Source organism: Tachyglossus aculeatus, chromosome 22, assembly GCF_015852505.1.
Source record: "Tachyglossus aculeatus isolate mTacAcu1 chromosome 22, mTacAcu1.pri, whole genome shotgun sequence".
NCBI classification, from domain to species: Eukaryota; Metazoa; Chordata; class Mammalia; order Monotremata; family Tachyglossidae; genus Tachyglossus; species Tachyglossus aculeatus.
The window spans coordinates 25,986,287-26,006,932 of record NC_052087.1 but is presented as its reverse complement, the minus strand read 5'-3'; the positions used below and the strand labels follow the sequence as shown (position 1 = coordinate 26,006,932).

General features: G+C 41.4%; 1 protein-coding gene across 1 annotated transcript in view; it reads right to left on the bottom strand.

Moving 5' to 3' along the window:
• Positions 1-20,646, bottom strand: part of HSD17B12 (hydroxysteroid 17-beta dehydrogenase 12) — a 108,682-nt gene that overhangs the window by 24,453 nt on the left and 63,583 nt on the right. The window contains exons 5-7 of the mRNA XM_038764493.1: positions 11,757-11,821; positions 11,225-11,269; positions 36-70 (exon numbers count right to left, since the gene is read on the bottom strand). Of these exons, the coding sequence (XP_038620421.1) occupies positions 36-70; positions 11,225-11,269; positions 11,757-11,821 (145 nt within the window). The remainder of the gene's footprint in view (positions 1-35; positions 71-11,224; positions 11,270-11,756; positions 11,822-20,646) is intronic.

The window sequence follows — 20,646 nt, the reverse complement described above, 5'->3', positions numbered from 1 at the left end:
CCTGTACAGTGTTTCTGTGTGAGCTCATGACTCACCTTGCCAGCATGCCGGGCAGCACCAATCGTGTCATCTGCAAAAGAGGAAAATAAAGCATTAAAAGGATGTCTCAAGATGTAGACAACTGACCAAAGCGTTTTCTGAATTTGGAGGATTTAACAACGACAAAAAACAAAACCCACCACCATAACTTTTATTTCTGATGCCGTATCATTTGGTGACTTCAATAGTACATATAGAGGAGTCAAATCAAATTGATGTTGACAAACTGTGAGTGCCATTAGCGAGATTAGGTTCAAAATATAATCTTTGCCTTAAATGACTACAGGCACAATGATTCTTAGATAGTGGAAGCTCCCTAGCAAAAATCAGTTCTTCCTATTCCTCGTTCTCATGAAAGGATTTAAGCTGGCAAGGGCAGGTCTATTACATATAGATATGACCCAAGCGCTCTCAGGAAGCACTCAACTCGAGAAATTAAGCACACTCTACTTGCTCTCTGACTGCATCACACGGCAGAATTTAAATGGGAAATCCAAACATGCTTCTCCCCTTGTTCCAGCAAGACGTAAGCAAGCTCCAGGCACTAAACATGACCATGCAATGCGTTTATAGAGCCATAATTCAGAGTTTATGAATTCTGAAAAAAAGGGGCATTTGAAAGCATTCTGTAATCACTGATGACCATATATAACATCCTGAGCTAGCTTAGTATGCTTAGTTTAGCCAGTTTAGCACATTAACTAGTCTAGCTATTTAACTAGTTTAGCTAGTTAAGCAATTTTCTGACCGAGAAAGGGAAACCCAAAGATACGATGTGGAGCGCATTCACTCATTCATTCAATCGTATGTATTGGGTCTTTACTGTGTGCAGATCGCTTTACTGAGTGCTCGGTAGAATACTATATAACAGAGTGGGTAAACAATTTCCTTCCCAAAATGAGCTCACACTCTAGATAAGCACTTGACATTCACTCCATCCTCAGCCCCACAGCACTTATGTACATAACCGTATTTCTATTAATGTCTGAATTTATATTAATGAGACTTTATGCTTGTTGTGGGCAGGGAATGTATCCGCCAACTCTGTATTCTAATAATAATTATAATTATGGTATTTGTCAAGTGCTTGCTGTGCGTCAAGCACTGTTCTAAGTGCTGCGTTAAGTTAATTAGGTCTGCACACCACAAGAGTTCAATAAATTCATTCAGTCGTATTTACTGAGGGCTTGCCGTGTGCATAGGACTGCACTAAGCTCTTGGGAGAATACAACAACAATACAACATAAATAATACTGATTGATCTGGAGGGGAAGACAGTCAATATATTAAATTTCAGATATGTCCATAAGGGTACAGATCTAAGTGCTGACACGATGCAGAAGGGAGAGGAAGTAAGGGAAATGAGGGCTTAGTCAGGGAAGGTCTTTTGGAGATGGGATTTTAAATAAGGCTTTGAATGCGGGGAGAGTGGTGATCTGTCATATATGGAAGAGGAGGATGTTCCAGGGCATGGGGAGGGCATGGACACGGACGTCTGAGAACCTTACTATACTGTTCCCTCCGAAGCTCCTAGAACAGAGCTTGGCATGCAGTAGGTGCTCAATAAATGTCATTAATTGATGGTATTTATCACCATGTGAGAAGCAACATGGCCTAGTGGAAAGAGCACAAGCCTGGCTAGTGGACCTGAGTTCTACTCCCAGCTTGGCCACTTGCCTGCTGTGTGACCTTGGGCAAGTCACTTTACCTGTACCTCAGTTTCCTCATCAGTAAAATGGAAATAAAGTGCCTGTTATTAATATTATCATTATTACTGTTGTATTAAGTACTCACTGTGTGTCAAGTACTGTTCTAAGGGACAGGGTAGATATAAGTTCATCAGAACAGACACAGTCCCTGTCCTACATGGAGCTCACAGTCTAAGTGAGGGACAGACACTGAATCCTCATTTTACAGATGAGGAAACTGAGGCACAGAGAAGCACCTTGTCCTCCTTTCCCCTTATGCTGTGAGCTCCCCAGGAACTGTGTCTGACCTGATTATCTTGTATCCGCTCCAGTGCTTAGTACAGTGCTTAACAAATACAATTATTATTATTACTTTTTACTGATTTCCACCCATAAGTGCCAGGTTCTTCCTTCCCAATATATTTAATGGCTCTTATATAGTTACATAATTTTAAAACTCAATGATACTTTCAGCTGAAAGGAATATATTTAAAACCAAGAACATATTTCGGGTTTCATTTGAGGAAAGGGTTATGCCCAAAAGGACTGATTATGATAATTGGAACAAGGGAATTCTCTAGCTCCAGCCTCAGCTCATTTTTCCAGAAGAACATTCAGGACATGTTTCCCCACTCCTCAAGGAACTCCAGTGGTTGCCCATCCACCTCCGCAGCAAACTAAAATGCCTCACCACTGGCTTTAAAGCACACAATCAGCTTGCTCCCTCCCACCTCACCTCGCTACTCTCCTACTACAGCCCAGCCCACACGCTTCGCTCCTCTAATGCTAAGCTTCTCACTGTAGCTCGATCTCGTCTATCTCGCTGCCGACCCCTTTCCCACGTCCTCCCTCTTCATATCCGACAGACAACTATTGTCCCCTCACCTCCCCACCCCCCAAGGCCTCACTGATTAAATATGACTGATTGATTGCTTAAAGAGTACAGCTCCGCGTGCACAGACGACACAGAAGGGAGGAGTCGGGGGAAAGAGGGCTTAATCAGGGAAGGCCTCTTGGAGGAGAGAGACTTTACTAAGTCTCTGAGGGTGGGAAGAATGGTGGACTAGTGTATGTGGAGGAAGAGGACGGCGTTCCAGGTCAGAGAGAGGATGTGGGAAAGGGATCGATGGCGAGACGGGCGAGATCGTGGCACAGTGAGCAAGCTGGTACTAGAGGAGTGAAGTGTACAGGCTCGGCTTTCGTAGGAGATCAGGGATGTAAGGAGATTGAGTGCTTTAAAGCCAATAGTAAGGAGTTTCTGTTTGACGCAGAGGTGGATGGGCAAATCATGTGTTTTCAGTCACATTTACATGCACGAATACGATTTCACCATCAGTAATTTCTGCAAAAAATTCACACACACGCACGCACACACACACACACACACACACACACACACACACACAAACGCCCCCCAGCCCCCCGCCCCCGCAAACAGATTTATGCTCTGAAGATGAGAGAGGATATCAAGACGTGATGGGGGCTATTTTCTCTATCTGAAAATATTAAAGAATGGTAATGCATGTTCAAGCCTATCAGAATCTTCACGATGACCTTTTTCCAAGGTGTCTGATGGAAATCCTCACATATACTTACTCGACAATTTCCCAGCCAAGGAAATTGGAAATGTAAACTCAATATTTTGAAAACAGAATTCAGAAAACCAGATACTTCATAATTCCTCATACAGTTACAGATGTCATCAGTAAAATCGGAAATATCCAATTCTACCAATCCATCATAATGGATGATAAACTGTCTCCACTACTGAGTGTTACAAAAATTATTTCTATTACCTTTGGCTTGGTTCAGAAGGTCAATCACGCAATTGTATTTATTGAGTGCTTTCTGTGTGTAGGACACTTCACTAAACATTTAGGAGAGTACAGTTTAATAGAGGTGGTCAATGCAGTCCCTGCCGACAAGGAGTTTATAATCTACAGAGGGAGATGGACATTAATATAAATCAATGAATTACAGATATGTATATAAGTGCTGTGGAGTTGAGGATGGGGTGAATAAAGGGAGCAAATCCAAGTGCCAGGGTGACACAGAAGGTAGTGTGAGAAGACGAAATGAAGGCTAGTTGAGGAAGGCCTCTTGCAGAAGATATGCTTTTAATAAAGCTTTGAAGGTGGTAAAATATTAAACATATCTAGTTTCAAAGAACGTTCACTTACAAAGAACTAAGAACTAGTAGTGTGTGATTTAGAGAGGATATACTTCCTGGGCAGTGATTAAGACTGTCCTCATGTTCAAATTATATTTGCCTATCATTCAAGATTGTCTTGTCTTATGCCATTGAGTTGTCTCCGACCCATTGAGATGCCACGGAAATATCTCTCCCAGAACGCCCCAACTTCATCTGCAATCGTTCTGGTGGTGTATACATAGAGTTTTCTTTGTAAAAACACAGAAGTGGTTTACCATTGCCTCCTTCTGCGCAGTGTCTTAATGGAAAGAGCCCGGTCTTGGGAATCAGAGGACGTAGGTTCTAATCCTGCCTTTGGCACTTGCCTGCTGTCTTGCCTTGGGCAAGCCACTTAACTTCTCTGTGCCTCAGTTACCTCATCTGTAAAATGGGGATTAAGACTGTGGGCCCCAAGTGGGACAACCTGATTACCTTGGATCTACCCCAGCGCTTAGAACAGTGCTTGGCACATAGAAAGCGCTTAACACATACCATAATTATTATAAACAAGATAGACAACCTGAATTTTAATTTTGGGGGCTCAACAAATGCCTCAGCATACCTGCATACTGGTTTATTTGATGACCTTTCTCAATGCCTTTTTGCTCACTGGAGAGTTTGCTAATTACAAATATGATTATACGGGGCAGCTTGCTCATCAACCTTGATTTTTTACTCATCACTGGCAAATCCATGCATTGAAGTGGCACCCAGCTAATTGGAGTAAAAACCTATAATAGCATACTCCCGCTCTACAAATCTTAAACTGCAAAAGATTTAGTGCAAGGGTCAAGATCTTTGAGAATGTTTTTCCAGATAACTGAATAAACTCCAGGTGCTGGGGAGAGAAAGCAAAATATAACTTTTTCTTAGAGGGTTCAAATTTTCACTGAAGTTTTGACATTCACGTGACATTCTCCTGGAATGCAACTTCCTCAAACAGTAAGGTATAAAATTATATAATGCCCTCCACACAATGGACAGACAATATGTACATTACTGAATGATTCTCTCAGCAGCATGAAGCAGCAGAAGCGGCATGGCCTAGTGGAAACAGCACGGGCATTAGTCAGAGGACCTGGGTTCTAATCCCAGCTCTGCCAATTGCTTGCTGTGTGACCTTGGACAAATTACTTCTGTGCCTCAGTTTCCTCAACTGTAAAATGGGGACTAAATCCTACTCCCCTCTTCACAGACTGTGAGCCCCATATGGGAAGGGACTGTGTTCAACCTGATAAACTTGCATCTATCCCAGCCTTTAGAAGAGTGCTTGACACATAGTAAGCACTTAAATACCACAGAAAAAACACTTTCAGAGAGAACACAAGAGTCCCAAAATGTAAAAAAGTTTCTACTTCTTCCTCTCAGGCCTCTCATTCATTCATTCATTCATATTTATTGAGTGCTTACTGTGTGCACAAAGTACAATTATACTTTGTATACTTATATATACTTATACACAATTATATAAGTGCGGAAAGTACAATTCGGCAACATACAGAGACAGTCCCTACCCAACAACGGGCTCAAAGTCTAGAAGGGGGAGACAGACAGCAAAACAGAACAAGTAGACAGGTGTCAATACCATCAAAATAAATAGAATTATATATATATATATATATAATCTCATTAATAAAATAGAGTAATAAATATGTACAAACATATACAAGTGCTGTGGGGAGGGGAAGGGGGTAGGGAAGAGGGAGGGAGAAGGGGCAGCCACCACTTCAAATCTCAATCCTAAACCTATTTTTCTTTGATACCTCAAAGATATCCCAATCTACACATCTATTAAATCAAAATTAATAAAGGCTGGCGGAAGAAAAAAAACCCTTGGAAAACGTTAAAACACAAAGCTTCATATTCTCTTGAGATTTAACAGCGCACCTTCATCTTCATCAAGTATTTATATTAGTGTTGTCAGAACCTTCCCTGAAAGAACGGCATTAATCTGATTTGATTCCAAGAAGCAACCTTAACATTAGCTCGGCCTCAAATTTTTTCCATGCCGTAGAAAAAACTGGATTTGATTTTCCCAGGTCACCCTATAGTTTTACTGGGGTTATCAGGTCCACTGTCTCCCATCTCTCTGGAATGGAAAGGGCAGACTTTCTAATTGCAAACTCCTGGATTTCCCCCAAAAGGTAATCAGTGGCAGGACAAAGAGATGTTTCCCTTTGAGCTCATCTGTTGTTTAACAAAGAACTCCCTCTACTGGCTTTGGGGACCTGGCATCCCAGCTTTCAAAAGGGAAAAAGTTTCACTCAATATTTTTTTATCAATCAATCAAAGGTATTTATTGAGCACTTATTGTGTGCAGAGCATTGTACTAAGTACTAAGCGTTTGGGAGAGTATAATACAAGAGAATTAGCAGCCATGCCCCCTGCCATTACGAGCTTAGAGTCTAGAGGGGGAGACAAACACTAATATAAGCATCTTATATAAATATATGTACAAGAAAAAGAACCTACAAGAGACACCTTTGGGAAAAAAAAAAAAGAGCCTAGCCACTAAATGTGTAAAACCATTAGTAAAATATCAGAAGCACAAAAATGCCTTCTCTTTCTTTATGGCATTTGTTAGGCACTTCCTATGTGCCAGGCACTGTGCTAAGTGCTGGAGGGTGGTAATAATAATAATAATAATAATAATAATAATAATAATAATGGCATTTATTAAGCACTTACTATGTGCAAAGCACTGTTCTAAGTGCTGGGAAGGTTACAAGGTGATCAGGTTGTCCCATGTGGGGCTCACAGTCTTAATCCCCATTTCACAGATGAGGTAACTGAGGCACAGAGAAGTTAAGTGACTTGCCCAAAGTCACATAGCTGACAAGTGGCAGAGCTGGGATTTGAACCCATGACCTCTGACTCCGAAGCCCGTGCTCTTTCCACTGAGCCACAATGCTCAGTGTAGATACAAGCTAACCAGGTTGGACACAGTCAACGTCCCACAGGAGGCTCACAGTCTTTAACTGAGAAGCAGAGAAGCAGCGTGGCTCAGTGGAAACAGCCCGGGCTTGGGAGTCAGAGGTCATGGGTTCTAATCCCGGCTCCACCACATGTCTGCTGTGTGACCTTGGGCAAGTCACTTCACTTCTCTAAGCCTCAGTTACCAGATCTCTAAAATGGGGATGAAGACTGTGAGTCCCACGTGGGACTACCTGATCACCTTGTATCCCCCCCAGCACTTAGAACCGTGCTTTGCACATAGTAAGCGCTTAACAAATACTATCATTATTACTATCATTATTTAACCCCATTTTACGGATGAGGTAACTGAGGCACAGAGAAGAGCCCCAGGTCACACAGCAAACAGGCGGTGGAGCCATAATTAGAACCCAGGTCCTTCTGACACCGAGATCCATGCTCTATCCACTAGACAACACTGCTTCTCTATCACAACCTTGAAGTTACCTATTAACTATTATTTCAAGCCAGGGAAGAACTAAACTTTTAGACTGTGAGCCCACTGTTGGGTAGGGACTGTCTCTATATGTTGCCAACTTGTACTTCCCAAGCGCTTAGTACAGTGCTCTGCACACAGTAAGCGCTCAATAAATACGATTGATGATAAACAGTAACGTTTTTATTCCTTTTGCACTTTCTATGTTCAAATTAAGAAAGGCCATTTGCTAATAAAAACTATACTGAGGATGGTTCAATTTTTGTATTTTGGGGCTCTAAATCCTCTCAGGCTAAAACGTTCAGGTTTATAGAGCCTCTAGACTCAAGTTCCTTGTGCGCAGAGAACATGTCCATCAAATCTGTTATACTGTACTCTCCCAAACGCGTAGTGCAGTGCTTTACGCACAGTAAGCACTCAATAAATATCACTGAATGAAACTAAGCGCTCAATAAATACGACTGATTGGTGAAGGTGAAAAAAAATCACAGCAGGCCTGGACAAAGCAAGACCTCCATACTGCCCTCTGGCAGTGTCGTGCATCACCGAAACCTTTGCGCTATATATAGCTCTGATTTTCCCTAAAAGTCCAAATGATAATAATAAGCATTGTACCGAAACCTTTGCGCTATATATAGCTCTGATTTTCCCTAAAAGTCCAAATGATAATAATAAGCATTGTACCGAAATCTTTTTGCAATATATAGCTCTGATTTTCCCTAAAAGTCCCAATGATAATAATAAGCATTGTACCGAAACCTTTGCGCTATATATAGCTCTGATTTTCCCTAAAAGTCCAAATGATAATAATAAGCATTGTACCGAAACCTTTGCGCTATATATAGCTCTGGTTTTCCCTAAAAGTCCTATGATAATAATAAGCATTGTACCGAAACCTTTGCGCTACATATAGCTCTGATTTTCCCTAAAAGTCCCAATGATAATAATAAGCATTGTACCTCTTTCTTTGACCCTGAAAAGTAGAAGCAAGTTCAACTCATTAACATCTACTCCATCACCACCATATGCTGGCCTATTTTATCAATCAATTGTATTTATTGAGCGCTTACTGTGTGCAGAGCACTTGGGAAGTACAAGTTGGCAACATATAGAGACGGTCCCTACCCAACAGTGGGCTCACAGTCTAAAAGGGGGAGACAGAGAACAAAACCAAACATACTAACAAAATAAAATAAATAGAATAGATATGTAAAAGTAAAATAAATAGAGTAATAAATATGTACAAACATATATACATATATACAGGTGCTGTAGGGAAGGGAAGGAGGTAAGATGAGGGGGATGGAGAGGGGGACGAGGGGGAGAGGAAGGAAGGGGCTCAGTCTGGGAAGGCCTCCTGGAGGAGGTGAGCTCTCAGTAGGGCCTTGAAGGGAGGAAGAGAGCTAGCTTGGCGGATGGGCAGAGGGAGGGCATTCCAGGCCTGGGGGATGACGTGGGCCGTCATCACCATTAATATTTACTGAACTAGACCGTGAGCCCCTTGTTGGGTAGGGACCGTCTCTATATGTTGCCAACTTGTACTTCCCAAGCGCTCTGCACACAGTAAGCGCTCAATTACTACGATTGAATGAACAGCTCCTGTTCAGTACCGAGCACTGTCATAGGCACTTGGGAGCACTGTCAAGAGCCCAGGCCTGAGAGTCACAGGACCCAGGTTATAATCCTGATGACTTTCATTCAATCATATTTATTGAGCACTTACTGTGTGCAAGAGCACTGTACTAAGCGCTTGGGAAGTATAAGCCGGCAACATATAGAGACGGTCCCTACCCAACAACGGGCTCACAGTCTATCTGATGGCTGTGTGACCTTGGACAAGTCAGTTACCTTCTTTATGCCTCAGTCCAAAACCTGCAAAACAGGGATTCAATACCTCTCCTTAGACTTTGAGTCCAACGTGGGACCAGATTATCTTGTATCTAATTCCAGCTACTGGCACAGTGGAAGCATTTAAATAACACTACCATTATTATTACATTGAAACAGCCCCTTTCTTCAAGAAGCTAACAATCCAAAAGGAGAGGCAAGAAAACTAAACCTTCATACGTAGTAAGCACAGGAGTGCAAACTGGGGAAAAAAGTAAATAGAGAATGAATAAACAATCCAAAACACAGTGCTGTGGGCGGCTGACTGGGATGACATGAACTGGGAGGTGGGGAGCAATTGGGGATTTTGCCTCCTGAAAGAGGGAGTGTTCTTCAGAGGGTTTTGAAAGTTGAGAGACACAGTCTGCCAGGGGCAACTGTTAAATTGGAGAGAAGCAAAGGATGACAGCCCAAGTGCACCAGAAACGTAAGGAATAGTCAACCTCACCAACTAGCAGAGTGGACAGCAAAGAGCCACAGAAAGGGGAGAAGCAGTGTAGCCTGGTGGATAGAGGGCGGCCCTGGAAGTCAGAAGGACCTGGATGCTAATCCTGGCTCTCCCACTTGTCTGCTCTGTGACCTTGGGCAAGTCACTTCACTTCTCTGGGCCTCAATTATCTCAGATGAAAAATGGGAATCAGGAGTATGCGTCCCAAATGCAATATGGACTATTTCTAACCTGAATAACTCGTATCTACCCCAGTGCTTAGTATAGTGCCCGGAGCATAGGGTTTAACAAATACCTATGGTTTTTCTACCTGAATTAGAAGGACCATCTGTACAGCTCTGTATTCTCTTGCATACTGACTAAAATAAATGTCTTAAGAATGAGTACTGCACCCCGACTTTAACTAATTTAGCTCTTAATCCTTATAACAACAATAATAATAATAATAATGGTGGTATCTGTTTGGCACTTACTATGTGCAAAGCACTGTTCTAAGTGCTGGGGGAGGATACAAGGTAATCAGGTTGTCCCAAAGGGGGGCTCACAGTCTTAACCCCCATTTTACAGATGAGGTATCTGAGGCCTAGAGAAGTGACTTGCCCAAAGTCACACAGCTGACAATTGGCGGAGCCAGGATTTGAACCCATGATGTTCAGTAACGATGGAGATAAAACTCCAGTCAGGTCGGTTTTCAGAAATTAAAAGTGTTTCAGTCATATTTAACTAGGATCAACGGTACAGGGGAGAAAGTGTTATAATTTTGAATTATAGCATGCCTTTCAACCTAATTTATCCAAATGTTTTTTAAAAAACACTTACACATCGTTTTAATACTCAATTTCATTAATAGCATAGGATACCGGACTGGAATCAGGTTCAAACAGATAGTTATTTTACATTCAGAAAAAGTCAGGTTGAAATATTTCATCTGTGGAAACAAAGTGTGGAGTTCAATCTGATTTCTTTACGCTAAAAAGTCACTTCTGAGAATGCTCATAATTAATATTAAATTATGGATTTTTCACATTCACCCTAATCAAGGGGTAAGTAAATTTAAATAATACTATGTACTTAAAACATAAGATGGCAAATTTGCTTTTAAATTTACAGTAAATAGAATCAGACATGTTCTTCTGCAAACTAGTTTTCACTCTCTCTGTGTTCAGTGTCTCCCCAGAACACAACCCCCAAGTTTGGTCACCTTCAGGTTAGTGCTTTTACTTAAAAAAAAAAATCCAACAGGCAAGTGCCAGGGAAGAATGAACCCATTTGTGCTTAAAAAGTTTTTAGCAACAATATCAGTGTTTCTTCCAATAAATGAAGATGACCATTATGAATATTCAGAGAGATAGTTCTACCTATACAGAACTACAAAGAAAAGACAAAGTAGACACACTTCACTTCACTGATCTAAACACAGCACTTAGGTATTTCACCAAGTGAGGAAGTAGAGAATGATTTTCTGGAGCCAGGCTTATGAAGAAAAAGAAGTAAGATGATGTCCTCTACCAATGTTTTAAAAAAAATAAAAAAAGAAAAGGCAACATTAAAGATTTGCTTACCTTGCAAACAGAAAGGATGTTGACACTTACTAATTTATCGATCATCTGCAAGAAAAAAGGAAATAAAACTCTTCGGTGGGTTATAGATATAGGCATGCAATAATGCCACCTAGCCTGGTTCTTTAGGTCCAGTGAAAATGCACAGTACTGAAAGTTCACCCAAAAAATGGAAAGCAGGAAAAAAATAGACTGTAACATGAAAGCAAAGTGGAGATTCATCATAGCAAAGGGAATGGGGAAGATCAAAGACTCAATTTGTGTTCTCAATTGTTTTCTGCTAGCCACTACTATGCTTTCCAAACTGTACATCTTTGATGCAATATGAAAATTATACATAAAAAATTACATTTCATATTTTATATTTGGGTAATTCTTTTAAATCGGATGCATTCCTTCATTGATATGCTCTATGAAGGGAGAAAAATCTACAGTAAATAAATTAGTGCATTTGTCATGCTGATTACTTAAAATAAAAATAATTGCTCAATGCATTTTATGTCTGTTTGGATACTACTGTAACAAAAATACTTACATTATCCAAGTCTGGAATATCAAGGAAGTATTCAGGATATTCATATGAAACTCCAACATTGTTCACTGAAATAAGAGAAAAAGTTCAGATGGGTCTGCTATCTACTATATAGTGGGAAGGATAAGAATGACATTTACTTCAGAAATGATTATAATAATGATGGTATTTGTTAAGCACTTACTATATGCAAAGCACTGTTCTAAGCGCTGAGGGGGATACAAGGTGATCAGGTTGTCCCACAAGGGGCTCACAGTCTTAATCCCCATTTCACAGATGAGGTAACTGAGGCACAGAGAAGTTAAGTGATTTGCCCCAAGTCACACAGCTGACAAATGATTGCACAAATGCCCCCCAAACGAGCGGGCTGTTGCTAACCTGCACTTGTTTAACAACAAAGGAGCACAAGTCATGACACTCCAAGCCAGGAACTGGGGTTGGGAGGGAGGGGAGCGGGGAAGGGAGGAGAGGGGAGAAGGGAAGAGGAGGTATCCTGAAAATAAGCATGGTTCTGGGCCAGTCAGAAGCACTGATGATCTGGAATCAGAGAGGCCAGCCAGCAATGGGCTTAATGGGGATTTAGAACAACCTGGAGAGGACACAGCCCTGGAAAAGCCATAGGTGCCATAGTCCAGGTGCAGACAGCAATGGTTCACCACACCCTGTCAGGGCCCAGAACAGTCTGGAAGCAGCAGCCATGCACAAGACCATAACGGCCAAGCTCCTCTGGAAGAATCAAGAACTTGCTGCTACCTTGAGCAAGGCACAACTTCTCTGGACTTCAGTCTCCTCCTCTGTAAAATTCATTCATTCAACTGTATTTACTGAGCGCTTACTGTGCACAGAGCACTGTACTAAGCCCTTGGAAAGTGCAATTCGGCAACAGATAGAGACAATCCCTACCCAACAACGGGCTCACAGTCTAGAAGGGGGGAGACAGACAACAAAACAAAACAAGTAGACATGCAACAATAGCTTCCAAATAAACAGAATTTAGTTATATACACATCATTAATAAAATAAATAGAATAATAAATACGTACATATATACACAAGTGCTATGGTGTGGGGAGGGAGTTTAGAGGAGAGGGAGGGAGTAGGGGACATCATTAATAAAATAAATAGAATAATAAATATGTACATATATACACAAGTGCTGTGGTGTGGGGAGGGAGGGTAAAGCAGAAGGAGGGAGTAGGGGCGGGGAGGAGGAGCAGAGGAAAAGGGGGTCTCGGTCTGGAAAGGCCTCCTGGAGGAGATGAGCTCTCAGTAGGGCTTTGAAGGGGGAAAGAGAACTAGTTTGACGGATGTGAGAAGGGAGGGCATTCCAGGCCAGAGGTAGGACGTGGGCCAGGGGTCGATGGCGGGACAGGTGAGAACAAGGCACAGTGAGGAGGTTAGTGGCAGAGGATTGGAGGGTGCAGGCTGGGCTGTAGAAGGAGAGAAGGGAGGTGAGGTAGGATGGGGCAAGGTGATGGAGAGCTCTGAAGCCAATAGTGAGGAGTTTTTGCTTGATATGAAGGTTGACAGGCAACCACTGGAGATTTTTGAGGAGGGGGGTGACATGCCCAGAGCATTTCTGTAGAAAGATAATCTGGGCAGCAGAGTGAAGTATAGACTGAAGTACGGAAAGAGAGAGAGACGAAGTTTGGAGATCAGAAAGGATGCTGAGACAGTAATCCAGTCGAGATGTGATGAGTGATTGTACTAACAAGGTAGCGGTTTGGATGGAGAGTAAATGTAAAGCGGGGATTCAATACCTGATCATTCCTCCTTCCTAGACTGTGAGTCCCAGGTTGCCAGGAATTGTTTGACCTCATTTTCATGTATCGACTCCAGCAATAATAATACTCATTCATTTATTCATTCAATCGTACTTACTGAGTGCTTACTGTATGCAAAGTACTGTACTAAGTGCTTGGAAGAGTACGATGTAACAATAAACAAACACACTCCCTGCCCACAACAAACTTACAGTCTAGAGGAGGAGACAGGCATCAATGATGGTATTTGTTAAACGTTTTTACTATGTGTCAAGCACCGTTCTAAATTATGCGGTAAATACAAGCTAATCAGGTTGGACACAGTCCCTGCCGTCCCACATGGGGCTCACAGTCTTAATCCCCATTTTACAGATGAGGGAACTAAGGCAAAAAGAAGTTAACTGACTTGCCCAAAGTCATACAGCAGACAAGTGCACGGAGCAGGGGTTAGAACTCAGGTCTTTCAAACTTCCAGGCCTGTGCTCTACCCACTAAACCATGCTGCTTCTCTGTACTTAGTACAGCACTTGGCCCAAAGTAAGCACTTGAATACTACTGTTATTATTATTATAATACCTCTCCATTGAGGTCCAAGCGTAGCTGGAGGAGACTCTTCATCTGTTAAGGGCTGTCCCCATGGTCCCAAATCTCCAGAACTCATAATCATTGAAAATCTGTTATTTATTTTAATGTCGGTCTTCCCCTATTACCCTGCAGACTGTAAATTCTTTTTGGTCAAAAATCGTACTTACCAACTCTATTGTACTCTACCTTTCCAAGTGCTTAGTTCAATCGATCAATCAAGTGTATTTATTGAGTGCTTACTGCGTGCAGAGCACTGTACTAAACACTTGGGAGAATACGGTATAACAGAGTTCAGTACTCTGCACTCAATAAATACCACTGATTGACTGACAGTGACTGTTAGAATTTTGGAAAAACAGGGAGGGAAGAGTGGCTGTTCTTAGAGTCTATATCTATTCATTTTTGTTGAGTGATATGGGCACAGTGATATAACACAATACAAAAATCATCAAATAAAAAACCCTGAGGCAGCAAGGACAACTTGTCATTTGAAAAATTAAAAAGAAACGTAACAATCTCACATCCTATCCCGACTGGATTACCACATCAGTTTCCTTTCTGATCTCCCATGCTTCTGTCTCTCCCCACTTCAGTCTATACTTCACTCTGCTGCCTGGATTATCTTTCTTTAGAAATGCTCTGGGAATGTCACTCCCCTCCTCAAAAATCTCCATTGGTTACCTATCAACCTTCACATGAAGCAAAAACTCCTCACTATTAGCTTCAAAGCTCTCCATCACCTCGCCCCCTCTTACCTCACCTCCCTTCTCTCCTTCTACAGCCCAGCCTGCACCCTCCACTCCCCTGCCGCTAACCCCCTCACTGGTCCCGCCATCGACCCCTAGCCCACGTCCTACCTCTGGCCTGGAATACCCTCCCTCCACACATCCACCAAACTAGCTCTCTTCCTCTCTTCAAAGCCCTACTGTGAGCTCACCTCCTCCAGGAGGCCTTCCCAGACTGAGCCCCCCTTTTCCTCTGTTCCTCCTCCCCTCCCCATCACCCCAACTCCCTCCCTCTGCCCTACCCCCTTCCCCTCCCCACAGCACTTGTGTATATTTGTACATATTTATTGCTCTATTTTATTAATGATGTGTATATATCTATAATTCTATTTATCTATTTCAGTGGTATTGAAACTGTCTACTTGCTTTGTTTTGTTGTCTGCCTCCCCCTTCTAGACTGTGAGCCCGTTGTTGGGTAGAGATTGTCTCTATCTGTTGCTGAATTGTACCTTCCAAGCACTCAGTACAGTGCTCTGCACACAGTAAGCACTCAATAAATGACTGAATGAATGAATGAACAATCAACTACTTGATCATTCCCCATTTACTATATAGAAAATGTAGAGTCTATCCAATATGTATCGTCTTGGGGGGTTTAACTGGCAAATATCCCAAGTACCCCTATGGATGCCTAACAGCTGTCATTCTCTGGGGGCCAAATTTCAAAATTTAAGATGGATTCAGAAGGGAGAAGAAAATTCAGAAGAAACAGAAGAGGAACAGTGTTCCCCGGTGGAAAGACCAAGGGGCTGGCAGTCAGGGAACCTGGATTCTAAACCCGGCTCTGCCACTTGCCCACTGGGTGACCTTGAGCAAGTCACTTATCTTCTCGGTGCCCATCTGTAAAATGGGGGTTAAACACCTGTTCTCCCTCTCCCTTAAACTGAAAAGCAGCTTGGCTCAGTGGAAAGAGCACAGGCTTTGGAGTCAGAGGTCAGGGATTCAAATTCCGGCTCTGCCAACTGTCAGCTGTGTGACTTTGGGCAAGTCACTTCACTTCTCTGGGCCTCAGTTCCCTCATCTGTAAGATGGGGATGAAGACCATGAGCCCTCCGTGGGACAACCTGATCACCTTGTAGCCTCCCCAGCACTTAGAAAAGTGCATTGCACATAATAAGCGCTTAACAAATGCCATCATCATTATTATTATTATTACAGGGTCTATGTCTGAGCTGGTTGTACTGCATCCACCCCAGCACTAAGTATACTACTTGGCACATAATAAGCGCCTAACAATTACCACACTTATTATTATCTTCATCACAATCAACACATTAGGTGGCAGTAGTAACCCGAATGTAATCTCCTGGCTCAATAAGGGCAAGAGAATAACCTTAGTAATTTGGGGATATGAGTAAGGAATGAAGAGAGGTGTGTAGTATAAAAGATTTACTGAAAATCTGGGGCTGAATGTTCAAAAGCACTATTTGACCTTAAGGAATGTTTGCATAATGCCTTCTCGATACAGTGCATTTGAAGACTCATCATTACACGGAGATTCACCATATCAAGAAATTCCACAATTTTTCTTCACACCATTCCAATCTGTGAAATCTCTTCCTACTGCCAGCATTTAAAATTAATAGAGCAGGAACCTGTTAATTGCTTGCTCTTATAACCAATTTTTCAGTGTGGTACTTGAGATGGATATGGATAAATGTCCCAACTAGAAGTAGTTGGAAATCCAATGTCTACTTCTAGAAAAGATTTCGTACACAAATATCCTTATGAGAGCACCCTTTTCAACTTGCCCATTTTATATGTATGGGTGTGTGTATGTGCGCTCATATAAATATATGAATCTTCTTTTAAATTACCAAGGGCTTTTACAGATAAGACAAGACCTTAGTTCTTGTGAATGTTCTTTTTTTAATGGCATTTTTTAAGTGCTTACCATCAGGCACTGTACAAAGCGCTGGGGTAGACACAAGCTAATCAGGTGGGATGCAGTCCATGCCCCACATGGGGCTCACAGTTTTAATCCCCATTTTATAGATGATGTAACTAAGGCACAGAGAATTTAAGTGACTTGCCCAAGGTCACACAGCAGACAATTGGCAGAGTCAGAATTAGAACCCAGTCTCATTTGCTGGTGTTGGTGTCCCAATCTTCTATCAAAACCAACTGCTGTAGGGGTAATGATGTCACTCATAGGACTGACTCTTCTAGGTGCAGAACGGTTGGAGAGTATGCTCAGGGAAGAGATGGTCCCATTTTGTGACAATAAAAATAGTAATCATAGTAAAAGCTGAGGATAGACATATATTGTTAAACTTCAATCAACAGCTTGTATAGAATTAATCAGCCACAAAAATCCACATCTCAAATGGTCTGTAATACTGTACTGGGCTTTTGGGTCAACTGTGTACCAAATAAAACAAATTGTCCTTGAACCATAAGATAAAATCAGAGAATGGGACATTAATATCTGTACCTGGTTGTTTTACCTTACACATAAGCAAGAGTCAAGACTGGAAGAACACAAGACCTATTAGAATTTCCTAATGAAATTCCTAATGAATTAGAATTTCCTAATGAAAAACTAAGTAGCAAAATGACAGGGTTTCACTGAAATTGGCAGCCTTTTGATGTCAGCCATCCTCATCCTCCTCATGATGCCTTTATTGAGCCTCTAATGTAAGCAGAGGACTGTTACCAGGCTCTTGGTTTTACCCAATAATTGTTGCCTTTAGGGCCAACTTTCAGAAAACTTTTAGACTGTGCCTAAACAGGCAAGTAGGAGAAGAGAGGCAATTATTCACTGATTAGCATTTAGCAAAAAATTTAGACCAAAAAACCCAAACCGTGATTAGAATTAAAAGCTTGGTTCTCAGAGCCGAATTACCGGCTACCCCCTTGGTCTTAATTCAAGCTCTGCTCCACTCCCTTCACTGTCCTCAAGTTGGTAAGCCACATAGGAATTGTCTCTGCTGCTGAATTGTACTTTTCAAGCGCTTAGTACAGTGCTCTGCACACAGTAAGTGCTCAATACGATTGAATGGTTGAATGAAAGAACGATGCTGAGACAACTCATTTCTTAATCCCCCTTTAACATATTGCTGCACTTAGCACATGTTCAGAGTCTGACAGCTGATGTTTGGAACACTCTGCAAACGTTTTGCAAACTTTACAGTTTTCATACATTTGTGGAAATCATTTTCCAAACAAAAAGGAATTTACAAGGCTTTAAATTTGCAAAGCCCTTAATCAGAAAATGCAAATTGCAATTACAACAGAAACTACACAATCAGACAGTGCCAGCATTTACTATTAGATCGCTACACAGTCCCCACAACAAAATTGAGGAGGTTTGCCAACATGAAATTTGAGGTTTATCTTGGTCAGCGTATGTCTGCACGGTTTAACTGTTTGGTGGCACCAAAACATTCCAGAAATATTTAACTTGAGGACACAAAAAGATTTGGAAATTTAATAAACTCCACAGCTGTGGCCAAGCTAGCTCTCTTCCTCCCTTCAAAGCCCTACTGAGAGCTTACCTCCACCAGGAGGCCTTCCCAGACTGAGCCCCCTCCTTCCTCCCCCTCCCCCCCGCCTTACCTCCTTCCCCTCCCCACAGCACCTGTATATATGTATATGTTTGTACCTATTTATTACTCTATTTATTTATTTATTTTATTTGTACATACTTATTCTATTTATTTTATTTTGTTAATATGTTTTGTTTTGTTCTCTGTCTCCCCCTTCTAGACTATGAGCCCACTGTTGGGTAGGGACCGTCTCTATATGTTGCCAACTTGTACTTCCCAAGCCCTTAGTACAGTGCTCTGCACACAGTAAGTGCTCAATAAATACAATTGAATGAATGAATGATGCTTCTGTAATCCACGAATAGGAGAGTAACCAAATGCTTGAAAAATACGGATGGGTTGACAACAGTATGTGAGTACCTTTGTTCTCGAACAGTGATATACGGTGGCAACTCACCGAGAATTCCCTCAATCCTTCAGAATGAGCAAGTATATTTACTTGGTAAGAAGAGTAAAGCAAAGAGGAAGACGAGTTCTTCTTCATTAACTCGAGTTTGGGGGCTATGAACTGAAAAGTCAATGCTCCTTTATGTCTACCATTTATGTGATCGCTAGAGTGGAAAAGAGATCAGCAGTCCAGGTTTATGGGAATTTTTAGCCCACGACTGATTTGAAGACTTTTGGCAAAAGATAAGATTTGTGTCCTTTTTTTTTATGATCTGCTAAATAAGACTGAATCAAATCTCCTGAGTTAAGAAGCAGTGTGTCCTAGTGGAAAGGGCATGGACCAGCAAGTCTGAGGATCTGGATTCTAAACCCGGCTCCACCAAATGCTGGCTGGGTGACCTTGGGCAAGTCATTCAACTGCTTTGTGCCTCAGTTTCCTCAACTGTAAAGTAGGAATGAAATCCCTGTTCATTCATTCATTCATTCAATCATATTTATTGAGCGCTTACTGTGTGCACAGCACTATACTAAGCACTTGGGAAGTACAAGTTGGCAACATATACAGACGTTCCCTATCCAACAGCGGGCTCACAGTCTAGAAGGGGGAGACAGACAACAAAAAAAAAAACATATTAACAAAATAAAATAAATAGAATAGTAAATATGTACAAGTAAAATAAAGTAATAAAGATGTACAAACATATATCCACCTCTGGATTTTGATTATTTCAGCCACCAAATTCTCACCTTCTTTTTAGTGTCACTTCATATCTTTCCTTTCCAATAAAAATATTTCGATTATAATTGACATTCTCTAGGGCAAAGCTGAAATCTTCCTCAAGAACCTGTGGAAAATTATAGCCTGAGGGAAAAAACTAAATTATGGAAAATCTTGTCACCCAATTCTGCGAGAATGCAATTTTCACTATTTATTTTGGGTACAATGTTTTGGAATTGGGAAATACTTGTCTGACCACGTGAGCCTGTTTAAACACAGGACCCCACAATGTTGAAAGTCCTTTTGAGCAGGCCTGGAGCATTGGACACTACAGCACAAATTTTCTTTTAACATGGATTTTACGAGAATGCACCTCCCATGTTTTGAGAGAATTGGGTTTATTAGAAAAAAGGGTGAAGATCAGTGATGTAGGCTGTAAGTTCCTGGTGGGCAGAGAATGTGTCTACCAACTCTGTTGCACTGTACTCTCCCCCAAGCACTTAGTTCAGGGCTCAGTCGATACCAATACCGATTAGTCAATTGATTAATACTCAGAGACATATACAATGAAAAGACAGAAAAATTCAAAAAAAAATAAAAGTTGATAGTCCAAAACACAATTCATTGATTTCTTCATTAAAATTGGTATAAATAAAATAGCAAGGACCCAGAAATATTTCACAGACTTAAACACAACTGACTTAAGACAAAAATGATTTAATAAGAATGACTGCTTACTAGGGGCAAAGTATTAGACTGTTAAGTTCCTTATAGGCAGGGAATATATCAGCTAATTCTGTTGTATCATAGTCTCCCAAGTGCTTAGTACAATCTGCACACAGTAAGCGCTCAATAAATGCCACTGATTTACTGGCATAGAAATAAAACAATCAGATTGGAGCGCAGTCCCTTTCCCATATGGGAAATACAATCAAAGAGACAAGTCTTCATATCCGTTAGTTTTGTTTGCTGTCTTTGTTTCTGATCATTCTTCCATACTGAGTGCTTAACTCTGTGCAGAGCACTGTAATAATGATGACGACGATGATAACTGTGGTGTTTGTTAAGTGCTTATCACGTGCCAGGCACTGTATTAAGAGCTGGTGT